This window comes from Pan troglodytes, chromosome 4, assembly GCF_028858775.2.
Source record: "Pan troglodytes isolate AG18354 chromosome 4, NHGRI_mPanTro3-v2.0_pri, whole genome shotgun sequence".
NCBI lineage: Eukaryota > Metazoa > Chordata > Mammalia > Primates > Hominidae > Pan > Pan troglodytes.
Window position 1 is genome coordinate 154,779,805 of NC_072402.2, and position 21,356 is coordinate 154,801,160.

The window sequence follows — 21,356 nt, forward strand, 5'->3', positions numbered from 1 at the left end:
TCCTAGCACTTTGGGAGGCAAGGCAGGTGGATTTCTTGAGCTTGGGAGTTTGAGACCAGCCTGGGCAACATGGTAAAACCTCATCTCTACTAAAAATATAACAACTAGCCAGGTATGCTGGCACATGCCTGTGGTCCTAGCTACTTGGAGGCTGAGGCAGGAGAGTTGCTTGAACTTGGGAGGTAGAGGTTGCAGTGAGCCATGATCACACCACTGCACTCCAGCCTGGGTGAATCTCAATATGTTGCCCAGGCTAGTCTCAAACTCCTGGCCTCAAGTGACTCTCCTGTCTTGGCCTCCCGAAGTGTTAGGATTATAGGCATGAGCCATTGTGCTCAGACATTGATTTGGGTTTTAATATTGGATTCGAAGGAGGAATAAAGAAATGAGAAGATAAATTAAGTAGAAATAATGGTGTCTTGGAGTAAGGAATGGCCAAAAGAGATGCAGAATAATGAAAAGACTTTAGATGTATGTTGGAGGAAGACGGCAGGAATCTTCTGTTGTTGTTTTTCTCTGAGACAGGGTCTCCCTGTGCTGTGTCACCCAGGCTAGAATGCAGCAGCAAGATCATAGTTCACAGCCTCAAACTCCTGGGCTCAAGTGATCCTCCTGCTTCATTCTCCTGAGTAGCTGGGACGATAGGCGTGCACCACCATACCCAGCCCTAAGGAATCTCAACATCTAAGGATCAGGCAGAAGAAGATCTGAAAAGCAATGGATCAAATAGAAGAACGTCATTTCAGAAGCCAAGAGAAGGAGGACTTTCTAGAATGAGTGATCAATTTAAAAGGTTGACTATAATAAAGATAAAGGTATCAGGCTGGGATCGGTGGCTCACGCCTATAATCCCAGCACTTTGGGAGGCCAAGGCGGGCAGATCATCTGAGGTCAAGAGTTTGAGACCAGCCTGGCCAACATGGTGAAACCCCCGTCTCTACTAAAAATACAAAATTAGCCAGGCATGGTGGCGCATGCATTAAATCCCAGCTACTCAGGAGGCTGAGGGGGGAGAATCACTTGAACCCGGGGAGGCAGAGGTTGCAGTGAGCCAAGATCGCACCATTGCACTCCAACCTAAGCAACAAGAGTGAAACTCTGTCTCAAAAAAAAAAAAAAAAGATAAAGGTATCTGTTAATATTTAATTTAGAAAACTGAAGGTCAGTGGTGAGCTTGACCATTTCCGTTGTGCTTTGGAGCAGAAACTAGATGATGGTGGGTCAAGGAGTGCAGATGGGTGAAAAGTAGAGACAACTCCTTTGAAAAATATGGCTGTGAGAACGAGTTGAGAAATGGGACTAGCTGGAGAGGAATGCATGGACTAGAATATATATTCTGCTAAAGAAAATAGCATAAACAGAAAAGGAGAGAGATGACTCAGAAGAAAGGGATAAAAAGAAGGATGAAGTCTTGGCCTAGGCAATGGAGATTAAACAGCCCTTTCATATTTCATCAGTTAGGAGAGGGGCAAAGAAGTTTTGAGCAGCAGTGAGGTATGGATGGTCATCTCAGAGAGTACACTAGAAAGATGGAAGATTGTGGGGCATTATTGAGTGTCAGTTTGTTTTTGTGAGGTCATGACTTAAAAAGCTGCCACCTTGATTTTAATATTTTCTCCAGCAACTTCCAGGGAAAAGATTGGAAACGAAAAAAGGCCTTTCTTATGTGTACTTCTCAGTAGCCATGTTTTTTTGGAGTGGCATATATGTGTGTGTACAAAGCATCAGATTCCCTCTAGATCCCATTACTCTTTATACAAACTAGAATAATTGCTAATATGTATAAATTATGGTCATATTATATATATATACACACACATATATATATATAAAGTGGTCTCTAATATATATAATAGTAAAGCTCAAAGTTTTACTTTGAGCCATGGCAGAAGTCAAAAAAGTAGTGAGTGTTATCAATGCTCCTTAACATTCCCTAGTCTTTTTTGAAAATACTCAAGTGAGGCTAAGTGCAATGACTCATGCCTATAATCCCAACATTTTGGGAGGCTGAGGTGGGAGGATTATTTCAGCCCAGGAGTTTGAGACCAGCTTGAGCAACATAGCAAGATCTCATTTCTATTTCTATTTTATTTTGTTTTATTTTATTTTATTTTATTTATTTTTTGAGATGGAGTTTCACCCTTGTTGCCCAGGCTGGAGTGCAATGGCACGATCTCAGCTCACTGCAACCTCTGCCTCCTGGGCTCAAGCGATTCTTCCACCTCAGCCTCCCGAGTAGCTGGAATTATAGGCATATGCCCCCATGCCCGGCTAATTTTGTATTTTTAGTAGAGATGAGGTTTCTCCACGTTGGTCAGGCTGGTCTCGAACTCCCGACCTCAGGTTATCCACTCACCTCGGCCTCCCAAAGTGCTAGGATTACAGGCGTAAGCCACCGTGCTCAGCCTCTATTTTTAAATATGTATATATTCATCACGCCTATAATCCCAGCACTTTGGGAGGCTGAAGTAGGAGGATCGCCTGAGCTCAGGAGTTTGAGACCGATTTTCTGGGCAACACGGCAAAACCCCGTCTCTACCAAAAAAAAAAAAAAAAAAAAAAAACTAGCCAGGTGCGGTGGCATATGCCTGTAATCTCAGCTACTTGGAAGGCTGAGGCACAAGAATTGCTCGAACCCAGGAGGCAGAGGTTGAAGTGAGCCAAGATCACACCACTGAAGTCCAGCTCCCAGGTGACAGAGTAAGACTCTGTCCCAATAATAATAAATATATATATATATATGTGTGTATACATATATATATGTATTCATGTGATCAATTCAAAAATTCCATGGCTATCTCTGAATAAACCCAGGTAAGTGTGGGTGTGGTAGTTTCTTTTTCTGAATAATCCATTTAACAATAATGGCAGAAACCATAAAGATGAGGAGCAGGACAGTCCTGGTTTCAAATCCAATATCTATCAATTAACTGTGTAAATGCAGGCAAGTGACCTAACCTTTTAGCATGCTGATTCTCCATTAGAAACATATTAGTACCTATCTCATAGGGTAGTTACGAGAATTTAATGCACGTAAAGCACTTGGCAGCTTCAGTCCACAGTTAGTGGGGTGACCAACTCATGTTTTTCTTGGACTGTTCCAGTTTTAGCCCTAGAAGTCCCATATATCTTAGGAACACCCTTTAGTCTTGAGCTAATCTGAGGTGATTGCTCACTCTACACACACAGTCCCTGTTTGTGTATTAGTAAGAAAGGCTGCTATGTCGTATTACGCTCTGGGGCATAAGGACTTGGTTTCTGCCCTAAAAGAAAATAAAATAGACACAATTATAAAAGTGTGTGAGTGGCCAGGCGCAGTGGCTCACGCCTGTAATCCCAAAACTTTGGGAGGTCGAGGTGGACGGATCACAAGGTCAGGAGATCAAGAACATCTTGCCCAACATGGTGAAACCCTGTCTCTACTAAAAATATAAAAATTAGCCGGGCGTGGTGGTACATGCCTGGAGTCCCAGCTACTCTGGAAGCTGAGTCAGGAGAAACAGTTGAACCCGGGAGGCAGAGGTTACAGTGAGCTGAGATCGCGCCACTGCACTCCAGCCTCCATCTCCAAAAAAACAAAAGTGTGCGAGGTTTTTGGGGTACTGGAAGTATTTAGATCTTGATTGTGATGATGGCTTCCTACTGTAATTCTCCATCAAAATTCATCAACTTCAACACACTTTTTTTTTTTTTTTTTTGGAGACTGTCTTATTCTGTTGCCCAGGCTGGAGTGCAATGATGCAATCACCGCTCACTGCAGCCTCCTGAGCTCAAGTGATCCTCCCACCTCAGCCTCCTGAGTAGATGGGACTACAGGTGTGTGCCACCATGCTCAGCTCATTATTATTATTATTACGTTGTAGAGGCAGGATCCTGCTTTGCTGCCCAGGCTGATCTTGGTCTCAAACTCCTGGGCTCAACTGATCCTCTCACCGCAGCTTCCGAAAGTGTTGAAAATACAGGCATGAGCCACTGCACCTGGCTATTGTATTTATTTATTTATTTATTTGCTTATTTATTTATATTTTATTACTTTTTTTTTTAAGACAGCCTCACTCTGTCACCCAGGCTGGAGTGCAGTGGCACGATCTGAGCTCACTGCAACCTCCACCTACCAGGTTTGAGTGATTCCTCTGCCTCAGCCTCCTGAGTAGCTGGGATTACAGGCATGCGCCACCACACCCGGCTAATTTTGTATTTTTAGTAGAGATGGGGTCTCACCATGTTGGCCAAGCTGGTCTCGAACTCCTGACCTTAAATGATCCACCCCCCTCAGCCTCCCAAAGTGCTGGGATTACAGGCGTGAGCCACTGCGCCGGGCCTGTTTTTTTGTTTTTGTTTGTTTGCTAGTTTAAAAAAAAAAGGGGGGGGATAAGTAACTTAGAAAAAGCTATGTGCTAAGTACCATGATGGAGGAAAGCATTCCCTAACCCCAGTCATGACCCAGTGTTAAAGGGACTTGCAGTCTACTGCCAGAGAGGTATGCCTGAGAAACCAATAACAGAAAACTGCACAGAAGGAAGTGTTTTTTGTTGTTGTGTTTCGTAACAAACCTAGACATATTCATGAATTAAAGAAATTAGTTTACTGGAATCAGCCTGCCTGGATTTGATTTCCGGTTCTGCCAGGTACTGATGTTGAAACCTCGGGAAGGCAGCTTACTCTAAGCTTGACTTCCCTTCACTGTAAAATGGGGATGGTACTATTCCTTATCTCATAAGACAGTAATGATGATAAAATGTATGTAAAACATTTAACGCAGTGGCTGCCTGACACACAATAAATATTAAATAAAAATTAGCCATTATTGTTAGGATTTGGATGGACAAAAGGGTATTTAGTCTAATCATCTTTGGGTATAAACATGAATTTGCATTTCTATCTAGGTTTTTACTGGTTCTCACTGAAGAATTTGTTATCAGAGGGAGAGAGAAACAAAAACACTTACATTTGAAAATTAAAGCGCCGAAGATAAGAGCCAGAGCCAGCCCAGCACAGATCCCTGCTCCGATGTAGATGCCTATTCTGATGGTTGCTCCAGAGTCCCGTAAGTCATTGGCCAATCTAGAGTCCCGTAACTCACTGGCCAATGTGGATATTTGCTATGGAAACACAAACAGGATTTAAGCAGAAAACAGCTAGAAATCGCTTGTGTAATCAGTTTCAAGATTTGTGAATTGGACCATCCCTTTTACAACATCACAGGATGGCGGAGTCCTTCAAATCACCTTTGATCTGTCACCTTGTAGCCAACACTCAAGCCAACCCAAGAAAGGGTCTCCCTTAACCTTTGGAGTTAGCAAGGAAACAAAATGTGCCCTTCTGTGTTGTGGGTAGAGAAGGAGCTCTTAAAAAAAAAAAAAAAAAAAAGAGAAGAAGCTCTTAAGACCCTTTCCCTGCCCCTGCAAAAATTGGCTTTAGAGTGGAGTCTTGTTGGTTCAAGATCCCCTAAGATTCCCCAGAGAGTTTTAGAGTAGTTTACATTTAGTGTCTTGCTATGAAACGTCTATTTTTCACAAAAAGACAGTGATTCAATAGCCAAGACTTTACAGCTAGACGGTCGTGGATTCAAATCCCAGCTCTGAGGCCGGGCGCGGTGGCTAATGCCTGTAATCCCAGCACTTTGGGAGGCCTAGGCAGGCGGATCACCTGACATCAGGAGTTTGAGACCAGCCTGGACAACATGGTGAAACCCTGTCTCTACTAAAAATACAAAACTTAGCCAGGCGTGGTAACACATGCCTGTAATCCTAGCTAGTGGGGAGGCTGAGGCAGGAGAATCACTTTAAGTGGAGTACTCGAGTTGAGATCATGCCACTGCACGCCAACCTGGGCAAGAGAGCGAGACTCCATCTCCAAAAAAAAAAAAAAAAAAAAAATTCCCTGCTCTGCCACTAAGGGCTGAGTAATCCTGTAGAGTTATCAGGAAAACTAAGTGAGAGAAAATGTAAAATGCTTAGTACAGGGCCTGGTACATAATAAATGTTCAATCAATCGTAGCTATTATTGCTATTGCTCTAGTTAACTTGATTTTCTGATAACTGAGAGCCACACAAAATAAATCCTGTTTCTAAAATTTCAGTCTATGGGTTTTCTCTTTTTCTCTCTTTAAAAACAATGATTAGGCCAGGTACGGTGGCTCACGCCTGTAATCCCAGCACTTTGGGAGGCCAAGGCAGGCAGATCACGAGGTCAGGAGTTCAAGACCAGCCTGGCCAACATGGTGAAACCCCATCTCTACTAAAAATACAAAAATTAGCCAGGTGTGGTGGCGGGCACCTACAGTCCCAGCTACTTGGGAGGCTGAGGCAGGACAATCGCTTGAATCCGGGAGGCAGAGGTTGCAGTGAGCCAAGGTCGTGCCATTGTACTCCAGCCTGGGCGACAAGAGCAAAACTCCATCTCAAAAATAAATAATAAATTAATAAATAAATAATAATTATAGACCAGGCTCACACCTATAATCCCAGCACTTTGGGAAGCTGAGATGGGAGGATCACTTGAGACCAGGAGTTAGGGACCAGCCTGGGCAACATATTGAGACCCCATTTATACAAAACACACACACACACACAAATAATTATAAGCATTTTTAAAACAATGAATTTAAGGAAGTTAAATCTTCCATTTATTCAATATACATTTACAAATTGATTCAATACACATTATTCCTGCAATAACAGGAGTCCTATATGCAAGATATTGTGCATTAAGCATTGTGGGCACATACAGGTCCTTAAAAAGCACTGTTTGATTGCAAAGAGAGAAGGAGCAAATACAAGATGCTGAGCATCAGTTGTGAATACACAAGCAAGAAACTGAGTCAAATAAATGTGGGCTCCTGGATATGTCCTCAAGTAATTTTTTTTTTTTTTTTTTTTTTGAGACAAGGCCTTGCCCTGTCACCTAGGATGGAGTGCAGGGGCATGATCACAGCTCAATGCAGCCTCAACCTCCTGGGCTCAAGTGATCCTCCTGCCTCAGCCTCCCAAGTAGCTGGAACTACAGGTTTGCAGCACCATGCCTGGCCAAATTTTAAAAAATATTTTTTGTAGAGACAGGGTGTCACTATGTGGCCCAGGCTAGTCTCAAACTCCTGGTCTCAAGCATTCCTTCCACCTTGGCCTCCTAAAGTGCTGGGATTACAGGCATGAGACACTGTGCCCGGCCTCCTCAAAGAATTTTTAAGTCATTGCTGCAAGCTTGCCTTCTAGTGGTTTTTCTTTTATGAGGGAGTTTCGCTCTTGTTGCCCAGGCTGGTGTGCAGTGGCGCGACCTCAGCTCACTGCAACCTCCACCTCCTGGATTCAAGCGATTCTCCTGTCTCAGCCTCCTGAGTAGCTGAGACTACACAGGCACACACCACCATACCTGGCTAATTTTTTGTATTTTTAGTAGAGATGGGGTTTCACCATGTTGACCAGGCTGGTCTCAAACCCCTGACAGGTGATCCACCCTACTTAGCCTCCCAAAGTGCTGGGATTACAGACGTGAGCCCAGCCAGTTTTTCTTTTATTCTGAGAAGGTAGCAGGGACAGTAAAATTGAGGTTAATTAAGGTATGGCTTTATTTATAGTTAAATACATAAAATTGGCTGGGCTCCATGGCTCATGCCTGTAATCCCAGCACTTTGGGAGGCCAAGTTGGGCGGATCACCTGAGATCAGGAGTTCAAGACCAGCCTGACCAACATGGAGAAACCCTGTCTCTAATAAAAATACAAAATTAGGCCGGGTGCCATGGCTCATGCCTGCAATCTCAGCACTTTGGGAGGCCGAGGCTGGTGGATCACCTGAGGTCAGGAGTTCAAGATCAGCCTGGCCAATGTGGTGAAACTCCGTCTCTACTAAAAATAAAAAAATTAGCCGGGTGTGGTGGCTAATGCCTGTAATCCCAGCTACTCGGAAGGCTGAGGCAGGAGAATCGCTTGAACCCGGGAGGCGGAGGTTGAGGTGAGCCAGGATCACACCATTGCACTCCAGCCTGGGCAAAAAGAGCGAAATTCTGTCTAAAAAAAAAAAAAAACCTCTTCACTTTGAATATTCCTGACTGGTGTCTTGCCATATTTAAAGAGATAAATTTAAATACTCTTTGCCATTAGGGTTGCAATGGAAGCAAGAAGAATGGTATTCTAGGGAGATGAAGAATCTTTGAACCTTCCACAGGGTAGACAGTTGTGAAATTGAAGAATAAGAGGGACAAAATGCTAATGTTTCTTCTTTGTGGTTTTCAAGCTCTTACTATATGCCAGGCACTTTACACACATCACGTCAGTCCTTCATTACAGCAGGCCTATGAGGTTAGAACTGTCATCATCAACATGTTACAGCCCAGGAATCTGAAGCTAAGGGAACTTAAGGCTTTTTACCCCAAGGACAAGGTGGGCATGAAGGAAGTCTAAAGCCATAATTTCCCCTCCAAGTTGAGCAAAACATAGCTCACAAAAAAAGTTACTTACTGTTAGATTTATATCAGGGAGGCTCCCCAGTGTCTGTGTCTCTGCTATAAAAAGAGAGAGAGAGAGAGAGAGAGGAAAAATAGCCAACAGTATAGTTAAGAACGTTTTCTTTTATCTGAGTTTTTAAAAAATCTTAATGATGCCTATAATCCTATTTGAAATGAATTCTACTCCGTACTTGTCACAATAATTAACGAAGAGAGACAAAATTTACTGAACACCCAGGAATCAACTTTAGGATGGCCACATTTTTTCATCTAGATAATGAACCGTACTGTTTTATGAAATAGAGACTTCTGCCAGGAAGTCCTACATTAAATATGTGCTTTGTTTTTTTCACAGGACCCTAATGAGTTCTACAAACATCTAGCAATATTGATAAGACTCAGGCATTATTTATTTATTTATTTATTTAGACACAGAATTTCACTCTGTCACCCAGGCTGGAGTGCAGTGGCATGATCTCAGCTCACCGCAACCTCGGCCTCCCTGGTTCAAGCAATTCTCATCCCTCATCCTCCCAAGTAGCTGGGACTACATGCATGCACCACCACGCCCAGCTAATTTTTGTATTTTTGGTAGAGACGAGGCCATGTTGACCAGGCTGGTTGTGAACTCCTGACCTCAGGTGATCTGCCCACCTCAGCCTCCCAAAGTGCTGGGATTACAGGTGTGAATGACCAGGCTTGGCCTCAGGCATTATATTCTAATTAGATTTTAAAAGACAACAAAAATTCATTTCCTTCTTTTTTTTTTTTTGAGACAGTCTCACTCTGTTGCCCAGGCTGGAGTGCAGTGGCACAATCTCAACTCACTGCAACCTCCATGTTCTTTTTCTTTTTTTTCTTTTTGCGAGACAGAATCTCACTCTATCACCCAGGCTGGAGTGCAGTAGCATGATCTCTGCTCACTGCAACCTCCGTCTCCTGAGTTCAAGCGATTCTCCTGCCTCAGCCTCCCTGGTAGATGGGACTACAGGGGCGCACCACCACACACAGCTAATTTTTGTATTTTTAGTAGAGACGGGGTTTCGCCATGTTGGCCAGGCTGGTCTCGAACTCGTGACCTCAAGTGATCCACCCGCCTCGGCCTCCCAAAGTGCTGGGATTACAGGCGTGAGCCACCGTGCCGTGCCCAGCCTCCATTTTCTTAAATAAGTTTTGCATTTACTCATGAGAAGGGAGAGAGGGTTGCCTACAAATGAAAATAATCACTGTGGCCACAATGTAATAGGAGCCAGGCCTTGTGCTAAATAAACACTTACAGTGAAGAAGCTCATTTTAGAGATACTTAGAAGCACTTACTTTAGAACTACGCTTCTAAAGTAGAGACTGTTAGTCCCATTGCACAGATGAAGAAACTGAAAATTAGGGAAGTGAAGTGACTAACCCAAGGTCACATGACTTAGCAAATGACAAAATGGCCTTCCAATTTAGGTCTGCATAGCCTTAAATGCACATTCTTAATTATACTGCCTTCACCAGACCTTACCTCAGTGCTGTCATTATGAAGAGGGTCATGTTGCCCAGCCACCCGCTCACCATCTTTCCTTCCTGTTCATTTGTTTATTTCTTCATCTGCTGATCCATTCCATGAATATGCACTATGCCCTTACTCTAGGCACAGGGGACAGAGCAGGAAACAAGAGGGGCACAGGCCCTGACCTCATGAACACTGAATTCTAAAAGTAAGTACATTGCCAGCTTTTGGAAAATTAAGCATGCTTACTCATTTTTATGGCTGAGTCAGAGATGTTGAAACTTCTTAAATGTCACTGTCACCTTCTGGAAGCCTTAATGTGTATAAAGGGTTTGACTAAATGCTGGTTTAACAAACTATAGTTTAAATATTATAAAGGCATAGCCTCAGCCTAAAATTATTGAAGGAAAAAAGATTATGTTCCAATTACTTTTGCCCTAATTACCAGAAAAAAATTTAAAGTATAAAAACCACAGGCCTGGTGCAGTGGCTCACACCTGTAATCCCAACACTTTGGGAGGCCGAGGGCAGGCAGATCACGAGGTCAGGAAATCGAGACCATCCTGGCCAATATGGTGAAACCCCGTCTCTACTAAAATACAAAAAATTAGCCAGGTGTGGTGGTGTACGCCTGTAGTCCCAGCTACTCAGGAGGCTGAGGCAGTGGAATCGCTTGAACCTAGGAGGTGGAGGTTGCAGTGAGCCAAGATCACACCATTGCACTCCAGCCTGGTGACAGAGCAAGACTCCGTATCAAAAAAAATAAAAAAAGACCCTCATCAGTACAACTGCTAAGTAAACATGAATCTTAAGTGTACATAAGATTTTCAAATGTAAATCCAGTTTCAGACTCCTTATAATTATTTTTCTTGATAAAAATGGTAAAACTAACTTTTTAAAAACTTCATTTTGCTATGAAAATGATCAGTAAAATCAAGCACTGTTGTGTCATTACAGCTTTTTTTCACACAGATTTGGCCACCAACCAAGACGGATGGGACAGTTGAAGGGAGTGGCAATGTTCTTTCTGGAGAAACCAAGATTTGCCTGGTGGGGCAGGTAGCAGCGGAGGTGAGATGTGATGGCCTTAACAGTGTATAAATTTAGTAGTTACCATCTATTTGGCACTTATTAGGTGCCAGACATGGTGCTTAGCACCGTATACATACAATCTCATTTAATCCTCAACCACAATAAGTAGGTACTACTGTTTTCCCCATTTTTCAGATGAAGATACTGAGTCTGAGAGAGCCACTTTGCCCAAGATCACACAGCTATTAATTGGGAAAGCTAGGATTTAAAGCAGATCTACTCTAGAGCTGAGGACTCACCTGTGACCCAGTCCTTACTCCTTCAGGTAGAAGACAAGTTGCATTTGTTCTGTGTTCAAATTCCAGGCCCTTGGATCTCTTACTTTTAAAGGCTCTACTCCATTTTTTTTTTTTTTTTTTTTTCTGAGAAAGGGTCTCGCTCTGTTGCCCAGGTTTGGAGTACAGTGGCACCAACTCGGCTCAGTGAATCCTCAACCTCCTGAGTTCAAGCAATCTTCCTGCCTCAGCCCTGCCAAGTAGCCGGGACTACAGGCACATGCCATCATGCCCGGCTATTTTTTTTTTTTTTGAGATGGAATCTCGCTCTGTTTTCCAGGCTTCAGGACAGTGGTGAGACACTCCTCCCAGGCTCAGACAATTCTCCTGCCTCAGCCTCCTGAGTAGCTGGAATTATAGGCATGCACCACCATGACCAGCTAATTTTTGTATTTTTAGTAGAGACAGGGGTTTCACCATCTTGGCCAGGCTGGCTTAAACTCCTGACCTCAGGTGATCCGTCTCCCTTGGCCTCCCAAAGTGCTGGGATTACAGGTGTGAGCCACTGCACTCAGCCTAATTTTTTGTATTCTTAGTACAGATGGGGTTTTGCCATGTTGCCCAGGCTGGTCTTGAACTCCTTAGCTCCAGTGATCTGCCTGCCTTGGCCTCCCATAGTGCTGGGATTACACGTGTGAGATACTGTGCCCAGCCCCATTTTTATATTAAATGCTCCCACATCCCACATTTAGAGTTGGTTTGCCAGCAGCCAATTTACATAATGTTACATATTATAGACAAACCATTAAATATTCATTCATTTCAATTTTTTATTTTATTTTCCTATTTAGGAGCTACTGACCTATTTTTGGTTGTTTCAATATTTTTTCTCAGTCAGGCCCTTGAGAAGCTTAGAGGTTCGAGGTATTATTCCTATATTCCCATTTTTGTTGCCCTAGAGGGAAGGAACTAACAAGCAAAAACTAAAGGGAAGGCTGGGCGTGGTGGCTTACACCTGTAATCCCAGTGCTTTGGGAGGCCGAGGCAGAGGGATCACCCGAGGTTAGGAGTTCGAGACCAGCATGGCCACCATGGTGAAACCCCGTCTCTAATAAAAATACAAAAATTAGCAGGGCGTGGTGGTGCGCGTCTGTAATCCCAGCTACTTGGGAGGCTGAGGCAGGAGAATGGCATGAACCTGGGAGGCAGAGTTTGCAGTGAGCCAAGATCGTGTCATTGCACTCCAGCCTGGGTGAGAGAGTGAGACTCCGTCTCAAAAAAAAAAAAAAAAAAAAAAAGGAAAGAAAAACTAAAGGAAAGAAGACTTCTGTCTGTGGTAGAGACAAGTATAAGGAAATGCACCACCTCGACAGGGAGTGAACTCCGCCTACAGCAAATGCCCATTCAGTGGTGATGTAGTAAAAAGTACTGGCCGGGCGCGGTGGCTCACGCGTGTAATCCCAGCACTTTGGGAGGCCGAGGCGGGTGGATCACAAGGTCAGGAGATGGAGACCATCCTGGCTAACACGGTGAAACCCTGTCTCTACTAAAAATACAAAAAAGAAAAAAATTAGCTGGGCTTGATGGTGGGCGCCTGTAGTCCCAGCTACTCTGGAGGCTGAGGCAGGAGAATGGCGTGAACCCAGGAGGCGGAACTTGCAGTGAGCCGAGATTGCGCCACTGCACTCTAGTCTGGGTGACAGAGCAAGACTCCGTCTCAATTAAAAAAAAAAAAAAGTACTGAAGCACAGGATGGGAAAGTGAGACTAAATGACCCTTGAAGTCCCTTCTAGCACTATGGTTGTAAGATTCTTTAAAATATAACAATGGCATACAATAAGTATCTGGTATAACTTTATTATTTTCTGTCCCCACCATATTTAGTTTCCTCTCTAATTGCATAAAAGATGTTGGCTACCAATCACTAAAAACTAACCAAAGACTGAAACTTTGGAGAGCTAAAACCAGTAACTATAGTAATAATAAACAGTTGAGTGCTTTTTATGGGCCAGGTAGTATGCTGAGCATTTTACATACATTATCATGTTTATACATTACAACCACCTCATGACATGGGCACTGGAATTATCCTCATTGTAGAGATGAGTAAACTGAGCTTCAGAGAATTTGAGCAACTTGACTGAGGTCACAGGGCTATCAAGAACAGCTGAAATTAGAACCCATTCCACCTGTCACTGAAGTACTTTAACCACAATCTCACTGTGCCTCCTGATCTTATAATATTAATGACAACAGCTAACATGTACAAATTGTGGTCAGACATTGGGATAAACGTTTTAGACATTTTCTTATTTAAAGCCCATAAGGTGTGATTTATGAGATTTATGACATTATGAGGTGGGACTCACCTATTAACCTCATTTTACAGAAGAAAAAAAAAATGGAGCTCCAGAGAGTTTAGAAGAGACCAGGACACTGACAAGAAATACCTTAAAATTAACCTTCATGATCAATGTGACTTGACTTCTGCTTTATGCCCAGTGTTCTCTTCTGGAGCACCCTGAGTACGTCCTTGCTGAATTACTTGAAGAATTTAACTATTCTTTCTGTGGCTGGAATCCAGGGAAGCTGATGGGCTTTATTCTAGCTAGAAGGCATCCTAGAAATCACCTAATCCAATGTGTCAGTTCCTAAACACAGACTGGCACCAGTTCATGACCAAACATCACCAGTCCAGGGTCAGTCAGAAAATGTGGACAAAGTAATGAGCATTTCATTCAATTTAGTTAATATTTAAGTAAAATTAAAGACTATAAAGTTTATTAACTTTTTTTCAAGTTAAAATTTAAGTAAAATAATCCTAAGCCAGACCATCTTTTTCCCAGCACAGGTGTGTCTCCACCACTTCCCTCTTTTCAAACACTATTTCAGGTGCACGGAGATATCCATGCCTCCACTCTCACACTGTTTTCTCATCTTTTTTTCCCACATTCAAAATCCTCTGAATTCAGAGCCAGCTAAAGATTCCCTCCTCTGCCCCATGCATAGTTACCTGGGCCATGTCCCCTGGTGGTAAGCATCCTTGGAAAGGTTGCAGTAAAGTCTCTCTGCAGAGTCGGTGCAGGGGTGACCTTGGCTAATGTCAGAAACAACATAAGGATGAAAATTATCTGAGAGCAGAAAGCTTATTTCAGGGAATCAAAGGGGCAGCAAGAAAAAAATGCGAAAGACAATTAAGAAAGAGAAATACACCCTCAGTTTCCAAACCTGCCTGGATACCTACATTGAGAGTGTATCACACACTTCAAATGTTTGACAAAGGTAAGATGCAGTCATCATTGTTACATTCTGATTATTAATAGCAGAACTAACAGCCACACAAATGGCCATAATTACAGGTTGAAGACTCCTTATCTGAAATGCTTGAGATCAGAAATGTTTTAGATTTTGAATTTTTTTTTTTTTGAAACGGAGTTTTGCTCTTGTTGCCCAGGCTGGAGTGCAATGGCATGATCTCAGCTCCCTGCAACCTCCGCCTCCTGGGTTCAAGCAATTCTCCTGCCTCAGACTCCTGAGTAGCTGGGACTACAGGCATGTGCCACCACACCCGGCTAATTTTGTATTTTTAGTAGAGACAGGGTTTCTCCATGTTGGTCAGACTGGTCTCGAACACCCGACCTCAGGTGATCCACCCACCTCAGCCTCCCAAAGTGCTGGGATTATAGGCATGAGCCACCACGCCCAGCCATGTTTTTATTTTTTTATTTTTTAGTATCTGCACTATACTTATGTTCCAATGAGCTTTTCCTTTGAATGTCATGTCAGTGTCCAAAAAGTTTTGGATTTTAGAGCATTTCAGATTTTGGTGCATTTTAGGTTTTAGATTTTCAGATTTGGGATGCCCAACCTATAAAGGCTTTTAATAAAATATTATCACATAAAATCCTTCTAATGGCCCACATGATCGGTATTATTGTCATATTTTATAGAAGAGGAGCTCACAGCGTTTCAATAACTTGCTCAGGATTATATAGCTAGTAAGAGGCAGAGTTAGATGTAAACTCAGCTCTATCTGGGCACAAAGTACATGTTATAGAAATCTCAAGTCTGTTCACCTCCCAGCATACATGCATAACCCAGCAGTTCACCATGCTGGCTGCACCTGGGGTAAAATCACCTGAGGTAGACTCTGTAAAAAGCTAATGCTTAGCATCTACCTCCAGAGATGCTGATTTCTCTGGTTTTTGGTAGTGGGGTTTTTTCTTCTGCTTTTTAAGAGATAGGGGTAGCCACAGTATATCGGCCAGGCTGGTCTCAAACTCCTGGCCTCAAGTGATCCTCCTGCTTCAGCCTCTCAAAGTATTGGGATTATAGGCATGAGCCACTGTACCTGGCATCTATAGTTGTTTAAAAACTCTCTATGTGATTCTGATGAGAGTCAGGGTCTCTAACCACTGATCTAGGCCTTTCTTCCCATCTATACATTCCACCCATGAGTTTTGGCTTTTTTTTTTTTTTTTTTTTTTTTTTTTTGAGACAGAGTTTCACTCTTGTCAGCCAGGCTGGAGTACAATGGCGAGATCTTGGCTTACTGCAACCTCCGACTCCCAGGTTCAAGTGATTCTCCTGCTTCAGCCCCCCGAGTAGCTAGAATTACAGGCTCCCGTAACCATGCCCGGCTAATTTTTTTTATTTTTAGTGGAGACAAGGTTTTACTATGTTGGCCAGGCTGGTCTTGAATTCCTGACCTCATGATCCACCGGCCTCAGCCTACCAAAGTGCTGGGATTAGAGGTGTGAGCCACCGCGCCCAGGCACACCCATGAGTTTTAAAACAGAGAGAAGGTGTTAAATATCACTGAGCATCACCAATGGGGCCTGTTAAACTTTAGGTCTTGGTGGCCCTCCTCCAGGGCTATAATTAGGGAAGTCAGAGGTGAGAACTATCAGTACCTTTAATATGATCCACAGATAAATCTTATTCATAAAGACAGCATGCAAATGTCCACTCACCTGGTTTGATGACCAACTTCAGGTTAAATTTTTCATCATTCATTAGGCCTGGGATTTGGATCCGGCAGCAGTAGATCCCACTGTCTGCTAGAGTCACATTCTCTATGGTCAGGGACACATCTCCTTTGCGGAAATCCCCATTTAGCCAGTATCTGGATGTCCGATAATTCACATCCCTTTCATCAGTGCTGAGCACCACGTTGCCACATTTAAACACAGGACAGGCTCCTTTGCCCCAGCAGACGGGCACGAGGTTCCCTGGGGCGGCTGGGGTGTACAAGCAGGGCAGATAGGCATTCTGACCCACCTCTGCTCTGTATTCCACTTCTGAGGACCCTGAATAGAGAGAGAAGGAGAGCCAAGACTCAAGCGGTGAGTGAGGTTACTCCATTTCAGGAAAACTGCAAGCCATGTCTTACAGAATAAAGAGGAAGCTACTGCTGCAGTCCTGTTTGGAGGATGATTCGCTGTGACAATGCTTCTCAGATGTGAAGGCCATCAGAATCACTGGGAAGCCTTGCAAAAACACAGATTGCTGGGCTCAACTGCTAGAGTTCCGGACTCAGTTGGCCTGTGGTAGAGCCTGAGAACTTTTATTTCTAACAAGTTCTCAAGTGTTGCTGAAGTGGCTGGTCTCAGAACCTCACTTTCAGAAACACTGCCCTAGGAGAGAATTGTGGCCCAATTCTGTGAACACGGGAGAACAGGGCTGATAGAAACAGACAATCAGAAAATTGGTCATGGTCAGCCAGGAAATGGCCCGCCCATCTGGGCTGCTTGCTTGTTCATCAACAAAGGGAGGCTCTCCTAACATACTTCTCTTTTTAAGCAGCAAGTGCACAGTAAATAAAAACCCTTGGTTAAATAAGGATCTTGTGTATTTGAAACTACTCATGGAGTTGTTTTAAGGTTTAAAGTTGTGAAAAGAAATTAAATTTTGGGACCCCAAACTCATTCAGTCAAAGGGAAAAGTCAAGCTGGGAACTGGGTCACAGAAACCTGCCTCCTCTTTTTGATTCCTGAATAAGATGGCTACAGGATGAAAGGCTGCATACCTCCCCCATATTTTGCCCACAAGGAAATTCCTGGTCAGCTGTGCAATGCAGATTGATAGCTCATCTTTACCGGTGCGGTCACCCTGGCCAGACACAAATGCGTTATCTGATTGTTTCCCTACCCCATTTTGTCTGTGTTATCTAATGTAAAATGCAGATTCCCCATATTTTTCCTCTGCCCCCCCTTTTTTATGTGAAAACTGAGTGCTTCTCAATATCCCACCTTGTCCCCTTTAAATCTGGAGCCCTCAAAATCATCTTCTGAGAAAGTCATAGACCTGTCTCCCAGGTGCCTCCTTAACTTAGGCAAACAAATCTCCTAAAATGATTGAGACTTGTCTCCTCATTTTCCTCAAATGACAAAGTTAATTCCATTAAAAAAAACTATATATATTTTATATATGATAAAACATTCATTATATATTTTCTTTTGATTTTTTATGTCCCCTATGTTTTCATATGACTCAACTACAGTAAAAACATTCAAACACTATCAAAGGCGTATGAAAAAGTGGCCGGGCACGCGGTGGGTCACGCCTATAATCCCAGCACTTTGGGAGGCCGAGATGGGCAGATTACTTGAGGCCATGAGTTTGAGACCAGCCTGACCAACATGGTAAAACCCTGTCTCTACTAAAAATTAAAAACATTAGCTGGGTGTGGTGGTGCACGCCTGTGATCCCAGCTACTCGGGTGCCTAAGGCAGGAGAATCACTTGAACCTGGGAGGCAGAGATTGCAGTGAGCCAAAATGGCGCCACCACTGCACTCCAGCCTGGGCAATAGAGTGAGACTCAATCTCAATTAAAAAAAAGAAAAAGAAAGGAAAGAAAAAGAAAAAAAGGAAAGAAAAGAAAAATATGCCTTACTCTCCCAACTCTTTACCATTCCCTGGTTCCTTTTCCTAGAGCCTATACATTAAGAAATGTCCACATATTCCTGCTCCCCGACAATGCACACACACAAATAGAAGCCTAACATATGCATTATTATGCAACTTTTTTCTTTAATAACATTATAATTTTGAGACATTCTATACCAGTATGTTTTGTCAGACTCACTGTTTGTATCATGATTATATCGCATTTATTTACCCACTCCCTCATTGACGGACATTTAGGTTGCTTCCAAGCTTTTGCTATTACAAACAACATTACAATGGCCATCCTTGTATCTCTCCCTTGTCCTCTGTACAGCACCATTATGTCATTGTAAATATCCATGCCGAGACTTACTTGTAAGTAGCAGCAGCAGCAGCAGCAGGACACAGTCAAAGGGAAGATGTGAAAACATGGAGCTTGCAGAAGAAAAGTCAGAGGACACCTCTGTTAGGCACAGTTTTAAGTCTCCAAATGGACTGGGTACTTCTTCCAACTGTCTACTCCACAATCACATGAGCAGTAGCCGCCCCCGCTGAGTGCTAGCTCAGCACACCCGGGTGTCTGATTGCCAATGATTCTTATAGTAACACTGCCAGGTCTACAGTCACATTAAAGGAAACCAAAGTTCTCTGTCATGCCACACTACACACATCCTGTAAGTGTTCTGATGTCTGTCCTGTGATATCAACAAAGAGGAAGCAATACTTCAGTGGAAGAAAACGTTACTCAGTCATGGCACATAAAGAGAACCCTCTAATAATGTCTCAGATGAGATAGACCTGAAATGGAGCATGTCCGAGTCCATCTGACTAGCGGGGAACACAAAGTACAGATGCATCATCCATGGATTCATTCACTCAAATCAGTCCCTTCATCAGGCCTGTGACCAATGTTTATGAAGCCCCTACTTTGCACCAGGCACTGGACTAGGAAGTAGAACACAACAGTGAATGGCATGTTCCTTATCCTCACATTTACAGACCATCGCAACTCTCAGCATAAGCCTCACTCTCATCCTTCTTCTGACACAGATTAGGTTGTATCCTATAACCTTGCTGAGTCTCAGTTTCCTCATTTATATAATTTATAAAATGAGAAAATTGTATTAGATAATACATGCATGGCTCTCTGTTCTAATATTCTGACTTTGACCTTCAAACTTCCAACTCTTCAATTTAGAAAAAACATGTTCCTTTTGGCAACAGTTCCTTTCCTCTACTCCAAGTGGAATTAAGGGGATCTTGGTATCCTGTTTCATCTCATGCATACAAGGTGCCCCCTCTCCCCTACCCCAAGAGGCTTTGGCCATGAATGATCAGAAAGTGTTGAGTTCCAGCCACACTCCCATAACTGAGGTAACAGCTTAGACTCATGTAGCCTCAGCTCTGGGAGTGTGACCTTTATCTGGACACCTTAAAAGCAAAAGCTTTTTTTTATAAAAGGGAAGTGAGCTCACAGGCTGAGTGGTTTCTGAAAAGCCAGTGGCCTTCCTCTATGTCTTGCCTTCCTGAGTTTCTTTGTCATTCACATTTATGCCATTAAATGCATTGGGTATAAATACCAAATTTGTTCAATATAAACAAATGGCATTTAATATAAATATGCAACTTGTTCAATGTGTGTACTTCCCATAGCATTGCAGAGTGGCAGTTACTCAAGAGATCATAATCAATTTCTCATTTTATTTTATTTTATGTTTATTTATTTATTTATTTATTTGAGATGGAGTTTCGCTCTTTTTGTCCAGGCTGGAGTACAATGGCATGATCTCGGCTCACTGCAACCTCTGCCTCCCGGGTTCAAGCGATTCTCCTGCCTCAGCCTCCTGAGTAGCTGGGATTACAGGCATGTGCCACCACCCCGGATAATTTTGTATTTTTAGTAGAGACAGGGTTTCTCCATGTTGGTCAGGCTGTTCTTGAACTACCGACCTCAGGCGATCCACCCGCCTCGGCCTCCCAAAGTGCTGGGTTTACAGGCATGAGCCACCGCGCCCGGCCAATTTCTCATTTTATAGACAAAGAATCTGAGACTTCAGAAAATTGATTTGCCGAAAGGCACATGATTGGTGATTTAGAATGAGAGCATAAGCCCCCTAAATGACAGATTTTTTCCACTATAAATTATGTTTTATTAATTTAATGTTTGTCTTCCCACATAACTAATAACCAGCAAATGCCCATATTCAAGCGTAAGGTAGAATAGATTAAATATGGGGTCTGGGGTTATTTTATTAGCAGCATGAACTTGGTCAAGGCTCTTAAAAGCATCAGCCCTCAGTTTCTGTGTTTTGTTTTGTTTTGTTTTTGTTTTTGTTTTGAGACAGAGTCTTGCTCTGTCACCCAGGCTGGAGTGCAGTGGCGCGATCTCGGCTCACTGCAAACTCCGCCTCCTGGGTTCAAGCAATTCTCCTGTCTCAGCCTCCCAAGTAGCTGGGACTAAGAGCGCACACCACCATGCCCGGCTAATTTTTGTATTTTTAGTAGAGACAGGGTTTCACCATATTGGTCAGGCTGGTCTCGAACTTCTGACCTCAGGTGATCTACCTGCCTCGGCCTCTCAAAATGCTGGGATTACAGGCATGAGCCACCGTGCCCAGCGATGTTTTGTTTTTACCACTTTGTTTTCTGCTCATTTCTAGAATTGCTACTGAGACCAGCTTTATAAAACATTAACAATTTATTAGTTCATTAAAGTCTAGATATGAAGGGGTCTAGAGATCTCCTTTAACTCTCTTGTGTGTGTAGGGAGCTGGTTCTGAACATTTTCATGTTCACTTAACTTTTATTTCCTGTTTATTTTCTTAAAAACTTTAGATAATACATTCAAATAGTTAAAAAGTAAAAGGAATATAAAAAGCTCAAGAAGCCTTGATCCCATGATCCCATCCTTCCATGTTTAACCCCATTTCTCCCACCTATGCTATAGGTTTTCATTTTTTTTTTTTTTTTGACATAGAGTCTCGCCCTGTCACCCAGGCTGGAGTGCAGCGTCACGATCTCAGCTCACTGCAACCTGCGACTCCCAAGTTCAAGCGATTCTCCTGCCTCAGCCTCCTGAGTAGCTGAGATTATAGGCACCTGCCACCGTGCCCAGCTAATTTTTGTATTTTTAGTAGAGATGGGGTTTCACCATGTTGGTCAGGCTGATCTCGAACTCCTGACCTTGCAATCTGCCCACTTCAGCCTCCCAAAGTGCTGGGATT

The 21,356-nt window shown here is 43.1% G+C and overlaps 1 protein-coding gene across 3 annotated transcripts in view; it reads right to left on the reverse strand.

Moving 5' to 3' along the window:
• HAVCR2 (hepatitis A virus cellular receptor 2) overlaps positions 1–21,356 on the reverse strand; it is a 38,030-nt gene that overhangs the window by 4,513 nt on the left and 12,161 nt on the right. For 2 of the 3 annotated variants that reach the window (XM_009450044.5, XM_054684752.2), the window contains exons 2-6: positions 18,506–18,827; positions 16,217–16,552; positions 14,257–14,340; positions 8,458–8,501; positions 4,949–5,102 (exon numbers count right to left, since the gene is read on the reverse strand). In XM_009450044.5, coding sequence (XP_009448319.1) covers positions 4,949–5,102; positions 8,458–8,501; positions 14,257–14,340; positions 16,217–16,552; positions 18,506–18,563 — 676 coding nt within the window. In that variant the 5' untranslated portion in view covers positions 18,564–18,827. The remainder of the gene's footprint in view (positions 1–4,948; positions 5,103–8,457; positions 8,502–14,256; positions 14,341–16,216; positions 16,553–18,505; positions 18,828–21,356) is intronic. The other variant, XM_054684751.2, reaches the window with a different exon arrangement.